Source organism: Cebus imitator, unplaced genomic scaffold (genome assembly GCF_001604975.1).
Source record: "Cebus imitator isolate Cc_AM_T3 unplaced genomic scaffold, Cebus_imitator-1.0 Scaffold406, whole genome shotgun sequence".
NCBI lineage: Eukaryota > Metazoa > Chordata > Mammalia > Primates > Cebidae > Cebus > Cebus imitator.
In genome coordinates, this window is record NW_016107721.1 from 785,337 (window position 1) to 800,115 (window position 14,779).

At 48.8% G+C, this 14,779-nt stretch overlaps 1 protein-coding gene across 2 annotated transcripts in view; it reads right to left on the reverse strand.

The window, feature by feature from the left end:
* Positions 1-900: 900 nt before the first annotated feature.
* Positions 901-14,779, reverse strand: part of BAG3 (BAG cochaperone 3) — a 27,256-nt gene continuing 13,377 nt past the window's right edge. Inside the window, exons 2-4 of one of the 2 annotated variants that reach the window (XM_017509089.2) lie at positions 8,363-8,689; positions 5,879-6,280; positions 901-2,274 (exon numbers count right to left, since the gene is read on the reverse strand). In XM_017509089.2, the coding sequence (XP_017364578.1) occupies positions 1,456-2,274; positions 5,879-6,280; positions 8,363-8,689 (1,548 nt within the window). In that variant the 3' untranslated portion in view covers positions 901-1,455. Of the gene's footprint in view, positions 2,278-5,878; positions 6,281-8,362; positions 8,690-14,779 lie in introns of both variants that reach the window. The other variant, XM_017509088.2, reaches the window with a different exon arrangement.

The window sequence follows — 14,779 nt, forward strand, 5'->3', positions numbered from 1 at the left end:
AAAAAAAAAAAAACTACTGGCACAGGAAGAATCATCTCCATCTACCCAGGCCTCACTGTATCTGGTTCATAACTCCAGAGGCTTCTAGGAACCCAATTCGGGAAGATAAATCTGGTCCCAGTCTGGTTTGGTGACTCACAAGGTGTTGATAAAGATGACCCCAAGACTCTCAGAGCACGTCTTCAACCCCTAGTGACCTAGACTCCACGGAACATGTTGACCAGCCTTGGGCAATAGTGGGAACTGGCTTCCCTGTACACTTTTTTTTTTTTTTTTTCAGACAGGGTCTCACTCTGTTGTCCAGGCTGGAGTGCAGTGGCAGGATCATAGCTCGCAGCAGCCCTGAACCCTTGTTCTTAAACTACCTTCATGCCTTAGCCTTCCCGGTAGCTTGGGACTAAAGATACATGCCACCACACCTGGCTAATTTGTTTTTTGTAGAGACAGGGCCTTGGTATGTTGCGTAGCCTGGTCTCAAACTCCTGGCCTCAAGGAATCCTCCTGCCTCAGACTCCCAAAGTACTGGGATAAGAGGTGTAAGCCATTGTGCCAGGCCCTCTGGGCACTTTTGGACAATCTCATCCTCTTGTTGAAGCCTGAGGCCAGGTGGGCAGACATGCTACCTAAGTGGCACCTTGGCTGTTGGCTGGGGTGGTCCGAAGGGATGCAGCAGGCATATTCCCAATACCTGAGTTCACAGCCCTCAGTCTTCCCAGGTTCCTGTTGCAATCTGAGACTGAAAGGTGGCCAAGACAATTCGCTCATGAGCCGGGCTATTGGAGAGGTCACAAAACCCAAAGCAGGCTGGTAAATCCAACTGTCATTTATTCTGACTGAAACCAGGGACAGACAATCTCCATGTTGCCACTGCTTTCAAAGGTTTAGAAACCACAAAAAACGTTTTGAGTTATATTATTACTTTATTTTCTTTTTTTAAAATGTAGCATTAAAGTCATCCAACATACAGATATTCCTATGGCTCCTGGCACATTTTACTCTCTCTAAAGTTATTTTAATTATGAGATGAAGAAAATCATCTCATTAAAATGGCAACATTTCTGATAAATGTGTTTCATAATTATGTGATGGGTAATTGACTCCCCATCTAGCCCCAAAAACTCGTTTAGTCCGGAACTACAGAAGACAGCGCACAACCACAGCTAACAGGTGGTGGGTGCCCAAGCAGACAGGGCTCCAAAACAACAAGCAACAGGGTTAAACTTCTGAAACAACAAGCAACTTCTTTATTTGTACAGAGTAAGCATATAGAAGAAAGCATCATTTTCCTTTTTAGCCCTTTTATTAGTGTGTTTTATCTCCACCCAAATTACTGCATACCAAGCAGCTAATAATAAAAACCAACTGACTTAAAGTCTCTGAAATGCATGCAACTTAAAATTCCCTAAAGCACACATTGGTTCTGAGTTTCCAAGTCTGATTTTTACTGGGCAGAGGCTATGGTGCTGCTGGGTTGCCAGTGGTGTCTGTCGTGCTGCTGGGGTTTGAAGTTGTTGCTGCTGCTGTGGCTTCTGGCTGCTGGGTTTGGGTGTGGGGATCTTCTCCACTTCCAGCATTTTTCTTGCCCTTGTCTGCTGCCACGGCACCCATCTCCATGATTGCCTGCAGTGGCTGATCGGCCTCAAGGTTGCTGGGCTGGAGTTCATAGACCTGGACTTGACCTGGGACATCAATGGCTTTCTGTTCAAGTTTTTCCAAGATGGTTTGAACCTTCCTGACACCATCTCTCCTGGCCTGACGCACATCAGCTCGTCCCTCGGGGTCAACTGAATCCAGGGCCAGCAGCTCTTTGGTCAAATACTCTTCGATCATCAGATACTTTTTGTCAGTCTTCTTGCCTTCAAAGTTGTCTACAGCCTGCTCCAGCCCCTGCACCTTCTCCAGGATGGCTTCCACTTTCAGCACTCCTGGATGTTTTGGGGGAGCCTCAGCTTCTCCTGGTTTTGGAGGTGTAGCTTCTGCAGGGGCAGTGCTGGGGGCTGCCCTCTCTTCTGTAGCCACATTCTTGGGGGAAGAGGGGACAGCAGAAGGGCCAGGGCTGGGAGAAGGACAAGGAACTGGGGCAGGGGGAACTTTTACCTCTACCTTCTCAGAGGGAGGTGGGGGCTTCTGGGAAACAGGTTTAGAATCCGCCTCTTTGCGCATCACTTGAATTGGGACGTGTCCAGGAGGGAGATCTGGTCCAACTGGGCCTGGCTTACTTTCTGGTTTGTTTTCAGGTTGGGGAACAGGTGCTGATTCTCGATGGGTCATGGGCTGCTGAAAAATAGAAAAAAATATATTTATTTTTTTTGAGACGGAGTTTTGCTCTTCTTGCCCAGCCTGGAGTGCAATGGTGTGATCTCCGCTCACTGCAACCTCCGCCTCCTGGGTTCAAATGATTCTCTTGCTTAAGCCTCTGAGTAGCTGGGATTACAGGCATGTGCCACCACACCTGGCTAATTTTGTATTTTCAGTAAAGATGGGGTTTCTCCATGTTGGCCAGGCTGGTCTTGAACTTTCGGCCTCAGGTGATCTGCCCGCCTAGGCCTCCCAAAATGCTGGGATTACAGGCGTGAGCCACCGTGCCCGGCCACAAAAAGGTATTTTTAATAACTGACTGGAAGTCACAGAAATTGTTTGTAGCTAGTACAGATTAGAAAGAAAACTGGAAAATGGCTTTTCAAAGTAAGTTTAATAGTATAAAATATTTTCAAAGTCAATCAATGGCTGTTACAAAACAAAAACATGGTTTTAATAACGTATGTAACCAAACTATTAGGCTTCCACTGAGCACCTTGGGCTGTGTTACCTTTCACTGAATTTCTCTGTAGATGGTACTCTAACAGTAAGGAAAAGAAACTCAATAAAATTTTCAAAAATGAAAATAGCTAGCCTGGGCAATATAGTAAGACCCCTAACCCTACAAAAAATTATTTATTTATTTATTTATTTATTTATTTATTTATTGAGACAGTCTCGCTTCTTTGCTGAGGCTGGAGTGCAATGTTGCAATCTCGGCTTACTGTAATCTCTGCCTCCCAGGTTGAAGCAATTCTCCTGCCTCAGCCTCCCTAGTAGCTGGGATTACAGGCATGTGCCAGCACACCCGGCTAATTTTTGTATATTTAGTAAAGATGAGGTTTCACCATGTTGGCCAGGCTGGTCTCGAACTCTTGACCTCAAGTGATCCACCCGCCTCGGCCTCCCAAAGTGCTGGGATTGCAGGCATGAGCCACTGAGCCCAGCCCCCAAAAATTTTAAAAATTAGGTGTGGTGGCTTGTACCCGTAGTCCCAGGTACTCAGAAGGCTGAGGTGGAAGGACCGCTTGAGCCCAGGAATCCAAGGCTGCAGTGAGCCATGATCATATCACTGCACCCCAGCCTGAATGATGAATGGATAGATGTACGGATGGAAGGAAGGAACAAAGTTAGTTTGAGGAGGAGTCTTGCTCTAAGGAAGGAAGGAAGGAAGGAAGGAAGTAAGTAAGTTAGTTTGAGATGGGAGTCTTGCTCTGTCACCCAGGCTGGAGTGTGCAGTGCTGTGATCTCAGCTCACTGCAACCTCTGCATCCCAGGTTCAAACAATTCTCCCACCCCAGCCTCCCAAGTAGCTAGGATTACAGGTGCCCTCCACCATGCCCAGCTAATTATTTTGTATTTTTAGTAGAGATGGGGTTTCACCATGTTGGCCAGGCTGGTCTTGAACTCCTGACCTCAAGTTATCCACCCGCCTTGGCCTCTCAAAGTGCTAGGATTACAGGCATGAGCCACTGCACCTGGCCTTATCTTGGCTCTTATTCATGTAAGTGAATATCTAAAGCCTCTTTCAAAAATCTCACTCTAATTTAATCAACTGGGAAATAACTAGACTATATTATTTCTGAACTATTCCCAGTTCAAAACACTCAATTCCACTATGATGTTCAGTTAGGTGAAATCCTGGAAAGCCTCCCAAAAGGGAACTTTGAATAAGCTCCAAAAGGGAGGTTACCACAAACACAGTTAATGAAGGTGAAAACAGGACGAAATATTGTTTCACTGATTATGAGAAATATATGAGAATGATTTGGGGAAAATACCCATCCCTCTATAAATGGGCACCTCCTAGGATTGCTGAATCCAAGTACTGTATGGATCTGGTATGAGATTTAGCTGTCTATACACTAGCAACCTCCTTTTCCATCAAATCTCTTTCGACAATCCAGACACCCTCAACTTTGGCCCTGACCATTCACAACCAACCCCGTGCCCCTCCTTAGGTTTTGACAACAATGGCTGTGTACTAAGTGACTTTAGAAACACTTAAGAGAGGGTGTTCTACGGCCTGTGCTCTTCAAAAACATCAAGGCCGTGAAAGCAAAGAAAGGCCGAGGAACTGCTTCAGACTGAAGGAAGACTAAAGACAAGTTACGTCTAAATGTGGTGCTCATGATCCTTGTTTCAATCCTGGAGCATATCCTCGAATTGGGGGAAAACTGCCATAATAGGGATTTGAAAATGGGCTTCGTACTGGATAATAAAACTGTAAGTATATTAAATTTCCTGAATCTGGTAAGTCTACCATGGTTCTGAATGAGAATGTCTTCCTCTTAGGAAAATGTTTGCTAAAGTATTTAGGGAAAAAGGAACACGATATCTGCAACTAATTCTCAAACAGTTAAAATACATCAACAATACAGGAGAGAAGAAATGACAAAGCGAATGCAGACATGTCGACAAGCAGTGAACTGGATGAAGCATATGTGGGATTTCTTTGTATGATTCACACAACTCTTCTACAGGGTTGAAATTATTTCCAAATAAAAAAGTTCAAAAAACTTTAAGAGGAGGATGCTCTATTCCAGGGCCCTGGACAGTGTGACCACTTGTAATAAAAGAATATCCCACATTTGTTCACAGGGTTTTTTTTTTTTTTTAAAAAAAAAAACGGTAGCAAAGAATTCAGCTGCTCAACTTGCAGCCACAGGCGGCCCAGGGCTGCTCAATGTTCTGCTGCTAAGCTGCAAGCTGCTCAAACTAAATGACTTCCTCTTCCAGGAACTTGTACCTCGTGTCTCCACTGGAAGATCAGAAGACCCCTGCCTACAATCTTCCCCAGGCCAGCATGGTTTCCGATCTGCCATAGCTGGCTGATGCCTCAGCTAGGCCACGTGGTACCTGACTGCAAAGGGAGGAAATGAAGGGGTAAGACACGGGCCCTGTGGTCAGGCTCAGCCCTCAGCTGAAGAGATAAATTCAACACTTCTGAAATACCCAGAATAATTACATGTTGAACTCATACAAGTTGGGAGTCCCTCATTAAAGAACTCATATGGGGCACCATGAGATGAGAAGGATGAGTAGGCTTCATGGAGGAGACAAGACTGGCTCATTCTCAGAGGACAGGGAGAGCCTGTGCTGTGCAGGCATTTCAGGGAGTGGGTTCAGCATGGGCAAAGGCACAGGGTTGGGAATGAACTGAATGGGCCTGCAGAGTAGAGCGAGTAACTGAGCGGAAGGCGACAAGCTGCCTACACCCAAGATGAGGCTGTGGCTGCAGTGTGGACGGGGGTGTGAGGAGCCCTGAAAGGGTATGGTGGGCACTAAGGAACCTGGTCCCAGTTGTGTGAGTTCTGCCCAAGCTGTTTCTTCTGCCCCAAGACAGCCACAATGCACAATGATCAGCCCAGCAAAAGCTGCAGAATGCAGAGGGTTCACAGCCTGAGCACTTGTCCGGCCTTTCTGTTAACACCCAGCAACTTCCCAAATCTCACTTCCCTCCAGGTACACGCAAGTTAAATAGGCAGGGCTGAAGAGGGAACCCAGGGAACCCACAGAGCTCCTGTGGCCCTGGAGAGATGCCACCATAACCGGTCTGCTGACAACTCACTTCCCGTACCTGAGGCCTGTCGACCACTGTGTGCACACGGATGGGCGACGGGGAGTGGAGTGGTGTGCTGCTCCTGGCTGGTGAGCCCTCCCGGCTCGATGTACTCTGGACAGGTGACCTGAATGGGGATGCCGCCCGCAGGGGCCGGGGCTCCCAGTCATCCCCCTGGATCTTGTGGTACACAGGCTGGTGGGTCTGGTATTCCCCTTGCTGCGCTGGGTAGTGCATCTTCTGGGCTTGGTGGAAGGAGGGCTGTGCTGCTGGCCGGGTAATGTTCTGCTCGTGTATCACCGGAATGGAGATGTAGCCCCGAGGGAGCTGGTGACTGCCCAGGCTGCTCCTGCCAGAGGAAGGCAGGCTGGCCGAGGAGGATGAGGATGAGCAGTCGGAGGCAGCTGGAGACTGGGACCGCTGCAAGAGACACAGGGTAGAGGGCATGACCCCAAGAATGACCCCCTACCTTGGCATCCTGACCATGCTTCTGCTGTGAATCTGCTCAGGGCAACCCATATCGTAAGACCTCCTATCTGTAATTTCCAATTTTTAAAATGTGGAGTTAAGACTGAGGGCTTTGGGACTGGGCATGGTGGCTCACATCTGTAATCCCAGTACTTCGGGAGGCTGAGGCACGCAGATCACCTGAGATCAGGAGTTCAAGACCAGCCTGACCAACATGGTGATACCCTGTCTCTACTAAAAATATAAAAATTAGCCAAGTATGGTGGCACATTCCTGTAATCTCAGCTACTCAAGAGGCTGAGGAATGGAAATTGCTTGAACCCAGGAGGCAGAGGTTGCAGTGAGCCAAGATCAGCCATTGCACTCTAGCCTGGGTGACAGAGTAAGACTCTGTCTCAAAAACAAAAAAACAAACAAAAAGAAGACTAAAGGTTTTAGAGTCAAGGGGACTATGTTTGAATTCCTAATAGTTCAATCATTTTCTAAACTTCATTAGAAATATAGGAAGAGTGTCCCTCCCTCACCAGGTTGCTCTGAAGGTGAGGTCAATCGCCTGTGCATGTGGCTCGGCCCCAGGCCAGCACACAGGAAGCAAGCGCTCATACAGAGGACGTGTTGTCCCCACTACCCTTTCTCTACCAATCTACAGAGAACCCGGCTAGCAACGGGGAGCTGCAAGCATCCTGTGGGGCCCAAGGCACGTCAAGCCCCTTTCCCTGCTGGGCCACCTTCTATTCACTTCAAAATTGAGAGCTTTTCCCCTTCTAAGTGCCTTGTTAGCTTAAATTTGAAGATGTCTCTGATTTATGTGTCACTTTGATTTCCTGCAGCAAAACCGTTGTAAATACAGGTATTTTTTTTTTTTCTTTTTGAGACAGTCTTGCTCTGTTGCATAGACTGGAGTGAGTGGTATGGTCTCGGCTCACTGTACCCTCTGCCTCCTGGGTTGAAGTAATTCTTGTGCCTCAGCCACCCAAGTAGCTGGATTACAGGCACACACCACCACACCCCATTAATTTTTGTATTTTTTATAGAGACGGGGTTTTGCCATGTTGGCCAATCTGGTCTCGAATTTCTGGTCTCAAGTGATCCGCCCGCCTCGGCCTCCCAAAGTGCTGGGATTACAGGTGTCGGCCACCAACTTGGCCAGGTACTACCGCTTTAAGAAAAGAAAAATGCCTCCGGTATCCCACATTAACTGTAACTTTTCACTCTCAAGCATGTGGGAAGCTGAACAGATTCAGACAGGGCTGAGGCAAGCATGACTCTGGGTGCAGATAGGACATGGGATTTTGTGCCCAGGAACAGCGCTGGCATACACAATGGGATGATCCACAGACAGAAAAATTAAGAGGGCTTACTGCTCAGGAATCCTATTAGCAATGCCTCAAATCTCAGCTAAGAACCAGATTAAGAACTATTTTTTAGCTATTAATGCACAGCATCCACTGGCATACCCCTGACATGTTTGGCTTCAGGATTAAAATGCTGCCTTCCTGACTCCTTACTTCTTTTTAAACTGTGGTGCATGGTGAGGGCAGGCATGGGGTCTCATTTTCCTATCAACACAGCTCCACAAGCAGTCCAGATTTATCCATAAGCATTAAACTGAGCAAAATGGTACATAGCTATCTCTGTGTTTCTGAATAGAAAGCCAAGGGTAAATAAGGAGCATGGAAATCAGGAGCCAGGAGGCAGGCTGGGCTTCTGCTCCCAGCTCTGCTGCCTCCACCTGTATGCATCTGGGGCGGGCAGGCTGCGGTGTGCCCTTCTGAGCTCCAGTTCCTTAACTACAAAAGTAAGCCACATGATTCCTGCCCTGCCCCAGTGAAAAACACCCCTATTCGATGGTGGGGGATGATGTGGGGCCATCACCCTGTCTTTGCTGGGTGACCTCTGGTGCTGCAGGCCAGGCCCAGATGCCCCGAATGTGAACAGGTGCTGGCTTAGGGCACTGTCCTCAGGGGCTGGGCCTGGCCTAGGAAGAACAGCGGCTCACTCCCCAGCAGGCCCGTGAGCCTGGCCTCTGCTTACCTCAGGTCCATGGGACGCTGGGGGCTGGGCTGCCGCAGCCGCTGCCACCTGTCCACACTGTTTATCTAGCTGAGTGGTTTCTGGCATGCCCCGCTGAGGTGACTGGGACCTCTGAGGAGCCGCTGCTGCCGCCTCCGTTCGGAATCGCTGCATCCCAGGCTGGGGATAGACATGGAAAGGGTGCGGCTGCCGGTTCTCAGCGCCTTCATGGAGCACGGGAATGGGAATGTAGCCTGGTCGAAGCTGGGGATACACAGGGTGGCCTTCCCTGGCGGGCAACAGCCTAGAGCCCTCCCGGGAAGGGCCGTTGGCAGAGGATGAAGTCTCCTGAAGTAAAAAGCGGAGAAATACGGGCTGGTTAGAAACTGGGAAGTGAACCCTCCTGGCAGAGGAAACAGTGTGGCACCTGGCACTGTGATCTTCCCGAGTGACTTGGGCCTCAGGGCGCCAGCCAGCTCCCAGCCCCTGCTCCCTCCAAACCCCCCATCCCATAGAGGCTGCTGTTTGGCCAACAGTTTAGGAATTAGGAGCATCAGGATAAAGCCAAAAATATCTGTTGAGCATAGGAGAGGTCCCCAAACTGGTAAGACGGGTTTGGGTTTCTTTTCTGGGTGACCGGGTGACCCAACTGCCCATGCCTGCCCGCCCGCATTTTCAGAGACCCAATCAGAAGGTGAGCTCCAGGAGCAGGGGTGTGAACTCCAGGAGCAGGGGTCAGCTCCAGCTTCTACATTACAGCAAGCGTCTGTTTCCAAAAAGGCCCTCACATTTCCCAGCAAGACAGCTTGTACTGGGCCCCAACACAGGACACGGTTTGGGAATCTTCACAGAGCAGTGGGCTGGGGAGCAAGGGCTGCCTCCTCAGGAGTATTGTTAGAACAAGAGGCAGGAAGGGGCAGGATAGGGGTGCAGAGGCAGCAAAGGGGAGAGCAGCATGCAGGGTTCACTGTGCCGCCTAATGATGCCAACTGACAAAGATTCTCTGCGTGGCCAGATTTTAGTCAGGCTTCTGAAGCTTCTCCTAGCCCCACCTGTACACTTCCTTGTAAAGTCCAGTTTCAGCAAAAGACACTGCTAAGTCAGGTTTAGCCAGAAGCCCCCTCCCCAGCCTGTCTGATCAGGTTCCTCAGCCTCCATCATCCCCAGGTGCTGTCTAATCACTCTGGCCTGTCTTGGCCAAGAATCCTGTTTGGTCAGTGTGGCCAGACACGCCCTTACGCCTGCTCTTTCCTCTTCTAATCTTCCATCCGCTGACCCCCACACTGCTCCCTGACTATAAATTCTCACCGGCCCGCGCTGTAGTTGAAGTTGAGCCCAGTCTCTCCCCTGACTGCAAGACGCCACTGCTGCTGTGGTCCCTGTGCCTATCTTGATGGCCCTGAATAAATCTTCATGACTGTGCTTTAATAAGTATCACTGAATAATGTTTTCTTCAACACAACAGAGCCTGTTTGGGCAAGGAGCTGTTGGGGTCTCTCTCTTATGTCCTCTCTTGAAGTTCTCCCTTCAGTGGCCTGGCTATTTTGGGACCCTTGAGAAGGCCAAGTTCCAGATGTACCACAGGAAAGATCTTATTTCAGACAACAAGGCTGGCCAGTCACTCACTGGCAATGCCATCTCTCAGCTAGTAGGGGCTGTGAAACAGAAGCCCTAATGTCCCCAAGCACTGAGGGTCCTTTCACAGGAGGGTAGCTACTGATCTGTGTGGGGCAACTCTTAAAAAGAGGAGTGATCCTTCCTGACGGAGGCAGCTCTCTGCACAGCAAACAAATGCCAAAGAATCTATAAGCTTGTAGGGTACAATCTCTACTGCTGCAAAATCAATCAACAGTAAGGACAGATATTGAGGGCTGCTCTGCACTTTGAATGAACAGACCATTAATTCGGTGATGTTTCTATTTGTGTACAGGCGTGGGCACCAGGTGGCTGACCCTGGTTTAGCCCTTTCAGGCCCATCAATTGCCTCCCTCCTGCTGAGACCCTGCCCTTGGAGGGCCTCCAGCACAGGAAAGGCATGGGTGTCACTGTGTCCTTGGGGACACAGGCAGACAAGCATTCTCAGATTAGAATAGCCACATGCTCAGGGTGGCGGCATTACATTAGCCTGCTTAACTCTCAGGTCACCCAAGAGCAGGAGTGGGTCCAGGCCTCGCGTTCAGAGCTGAATTCCTGCTGTGAGACGGCCCTGAAAGGGAGCCAGCGAGAGGCGCTGAAGAACCCTCTACTACTCAGTGTTGAGCCATAACGTGCCTGTGGGCATTCTGTCGACTCACTGGGGTGTTCCTTCTTCCAGCCGAAATCAGGGTCTGCATTAATCCTGCAGTGTCATTTTGCTGGCTGCCCAGGGGCTTTCTTCCCAGCCATGCACAAAAGCCTCAACCATCTGCACACCCCACACAGCAGGGCCCAGCAGTGAGCAAACCCTCATCCACTGCCTGCTCCTGAGTGAACATCCTGCCACCCAGTCCTACAGGTTTACCAAACCAGCAAGGCCCACTCCCTGCCAACAGAGGCTTAGGAGATGGGCTAAGGAGGCAGGAAACAAAACAGAAGCAGAATTACTTGGAAAGCACAGAAGCCCTGAGGGATGGGGAAAGGCACAGGCTCTTCCAGGGTAGACAATGGCCTAGGTAGGGTCTAAGTGTGATTCGTACCTCTGTTCCTAACAGTTCTGTGAGTTTAGGTAATTCTCTTACCTCTGTAAGCCTTCACTTCCTTTTCTAGAAAATGGAGCTAGCAACACCTGCCCTGGAGAAATGCTATGAAGTTTTATAAGGGCAAATCTAGAGGGGTGCCCAGAAGACCAGCAATTAATATGAGTTTCTCCCTAAATAGGCACAGCATTATGCTCTTCAGACTCCAAAGTGTCAAAGGAATGAAAAGTGAAGGATAGGGCCGGGCGCAGTGGTTCAAGTCTGTAATCCCAGCATTTTGGGAGGCCGAGGCGGGCAGATCACCCGAGGTCAGGAGCTTGAGACGAGCTTGACCAACATGGCGAACTCCTGTCTTTACTAAAAATACAAACATTAGCTGGGCATGGCGGTGTGCACCTGTAGTCCCTGCTACTCGGGACGCTGAGGCAGGAGAATTGCTTGTACTCCCAAGGCAGAGGTTGCAATGAGCTGAGATCACACCACTGTACTCCATCCAGCCTGGGCAACAGAGCAAGAATTTATAAAAAAAAAAAAAAAAGAAAAAAAGAAAAAGTGAAGGACAAAGTGAATTGGTGGTGTTAGAAACCAGAATGGTGGTCACCTCTAAAGGAGATGGTGGTGACTGGAAAGGATCTTGAAAAAACTTCCTGAGGTGATGGGAATATTATCTTTTTCTGGGTGGTGGCAAATGGGTGTATAGCTATGTAAAACTCCATCAAACCCCCACACTGCACACCGCACCACATCCCACCCACACTATCCGGTTTTAACCAGGAGAGCTGCCAACCCCAAACCCTTGGATCCTTGCAGGGCCTGGAGTCCTCAGACAGGCTTTGAGGAGATGCAGCTCCTCCTGGGGGAAGCCCAGGATCCAGAAGGCCCTTGAGCCAGCCTGCTACGAGCTGAGCACCTCATGCATCTCACAGAGCACATTTGCGCCTCCATTGAAAGAGAAAGGGAAGAAGACAGGAGAGGGAGTGAGGAAGGAAAAACTCTGTCCGCACACCAGACTGTGACAGCAGAGACTGTTTCCTGGAGCCAATATTTAACCTTTCTAGAGCCATGGCGGGGTCCACCAGGAAGGAATGTGGTCACCACAGGCAGGGGTGGTGGTGTCAGAAGAGCGGTGGGAAGCAGCGGCAAGGGGCGCGCTTGGGGGTCAGTGCTAAGCTGAGGAAGATTAGGCTGGAGGTGGACACTGAGGTCCACCCTTCTTAGTGCTCCCACCATCACAGGAGATGCCTCAGCAAGACAGAGAGACTGGAAAGGAGAAACCAGGCCATGCTGGGAAGCAAGGAAGGATGTCAGGGAGGAGAGTGAGGAGGCGAGTACAAAGCAGGGAAGAGGGCCTGGAACTGGGAAGAAGCACCCGGGGAGAGGGGTGGGGTAGGGGAAAGGCCTCCACTGCACATGAGGTCCACTGAACAGGCCGAGCCTGCTGGCACAGCTGGAAGGCGGAGCGGTCAGGACAGGCAAGGGCAGCCTGGCTGCTTCTCCAACAGTCTCGAGGTCTGTACTCTTGGGTCTGTGTGAACTAATGACCCATTTATGCCATTTAATAAAAAAACCATGTGTCTCTTTGTGAGCACTGAATCTAAGACATTCCAGGCTCCCCTTCTACTCTGGTGGGGTTTGTTAAAAAACAAAACAAAACAAAAAAACACACTGTTTTAGATAAGTAAAAAAACACATGAATTTTACAAAATAGGCAATTAAACACTTCTGTGTGAATGAATAATTTCAACCAAAAATGAAATTCCCACCAGTAATGAGGTCTGTGCGGGAAATGCTGACGCCACCTTCTAATGTTCCCATCTACCATCATTAGAGTCATGATAGCAAATGCTTCCGCTTTTACTAAGTAAAAAACACCTCCATTGCACTCTAGCCTGGACGACAAGGGTGAAACTCAGTCTCTTTTTTTTTTTTCTTTTTTTTAAGACGGAGTCCCGCTCTGTCCTAGGCTATAGTGCAATAGTGTGATCTTGGCTCACTGCAACAACCTCCACCTCCCAGGTTCAAACAATTCTCCTGCCTCAGCCTCCCAAGTAGCTGGGATTACAGGCGCATGCCACCACACTCAGCTATTTTTTGTATATTTAGTAGAGACAGGGTTTCACCATGTTGGCCAGGCTAGTTTCAAACTCCTGACCTCATGTTCCACCAACCTTGGCCTCCCAAAGTGCTGGTATTAGAGGTGTGAGTCACAGCGCCTGGCCGAAACTCCATCTTAAAAACAAAACAACAACAAAAAAGCACCCCCTGGAAGAGTTAAATTGCCCTTTCTCTCTTCTATGGTGTTTTCAACACAATCTAGCAAAAAAGAGATATTTTGTAAATAAAAGAATCAAAAGAAAAAAATGTGTAATATTTATAATTCCCCTAGAATCTGACTAAAACATGTCTCTTCATACTAAGCGTTTTCAAGTTTAAGCACATCCAGAAAATGCCTCTTGGTTATACCAGCATCTCTCAGATAAGGCTCACTACATGCCTCTTCCTGATTCAAAGGGGAGCTGAGAATCTGCCTTCTCAGAGTAAGGGAACAGCTCTGTGTGATCACAGGACAGGGACTGGGGCACCAACATGGTGACCAGGCAGATGACTAGTGATCCTTGTGGCCGCCTGGTCAGGGCCCGCCTGCAGTTCAGAGTTCATTATCCTTATCTCTGGTTAAAGACATCAGGAATACATATTACACAAAATCCAATTAGGAAAGAAGCACCCAGAGGCTCAGTCCGAACTCTCACTGCTTATCTTACTATATTAATTTATAAAATGAATTGGTTAATTCTGTCCCCTTGTTTGTGCACTGCATTAAAAATCTGAGACATGTCTCAGGGCACTAAACAACTCCTTGAGATGGCCAAAAGAAAAAGAAAAAATGACCCCAGATGAGCCAAAGTTTGACCTATTATGTACAAGATAATTATCATTAGAGAAAGCCTGAGGTCAGGTTCTGAGCTTCGGTGAGCTGTTGGCTTCAGAACAGGTCTAAACTGCACTACTGGTTTTTAACAGCAAATGGGCACCAAGGGAACAGCAGGAGGCCTGGGAAGAGACTGCACTTGGTCCCAGCCCTGGCTCTGCCCCTAAATACATGTGTTACAGAAGCAGCTCACATGCCCTCTGTGAACCTTAGTTTTCTCCACTGTAAAATGAAGGGGAGGCCCAAAAATGTTCTACAAAGCAGTGGTTCTCCAGCCCTTGGGAGTACTGACTCAGGAAATGCAAAAAAAGGGGAACATTCTAAGCCCAACCCCAAGTAGGTCTGATTCCGTACATGTGTGATGAAGCCTGAAGGTCTGCACTGAGAAACAGTGATCACAAGTTCCTTGCGGCTTTGACACTCTTCCAACCTGATTTCCAAAGTCCCTTCAAGCTCTCAACAGCTATATAAAGCCCAAACAAGGAAAAGTTAAATGTCACAGAAATCTAAAAACGACCACTCCTAACTACACTCAAATAATATCAGAATCGCCAGCACTCAGAGCACCCCAAAGTTTCATGTCCCAAATGAAGAGGAGGGCCCAGATATGGTCGCTCACACCTGTAATCCCAACACTTTGGGAGGCCAAGGTGGGTGGATCACCTGAGGTCAGGAGTTTGAGACCATCCTGTCCAAAGTGGCCAACCCCATCTCTATTAAAAATACAAAAACTGCCGGGCACAGTGGCTCAAGCCTGTAATTCCAGCACTTTGGGAGGCCGAGGCGGGTGGATCACGAGGTCAAGAGAGCGAGACCATCCTGGTCAACATGGTG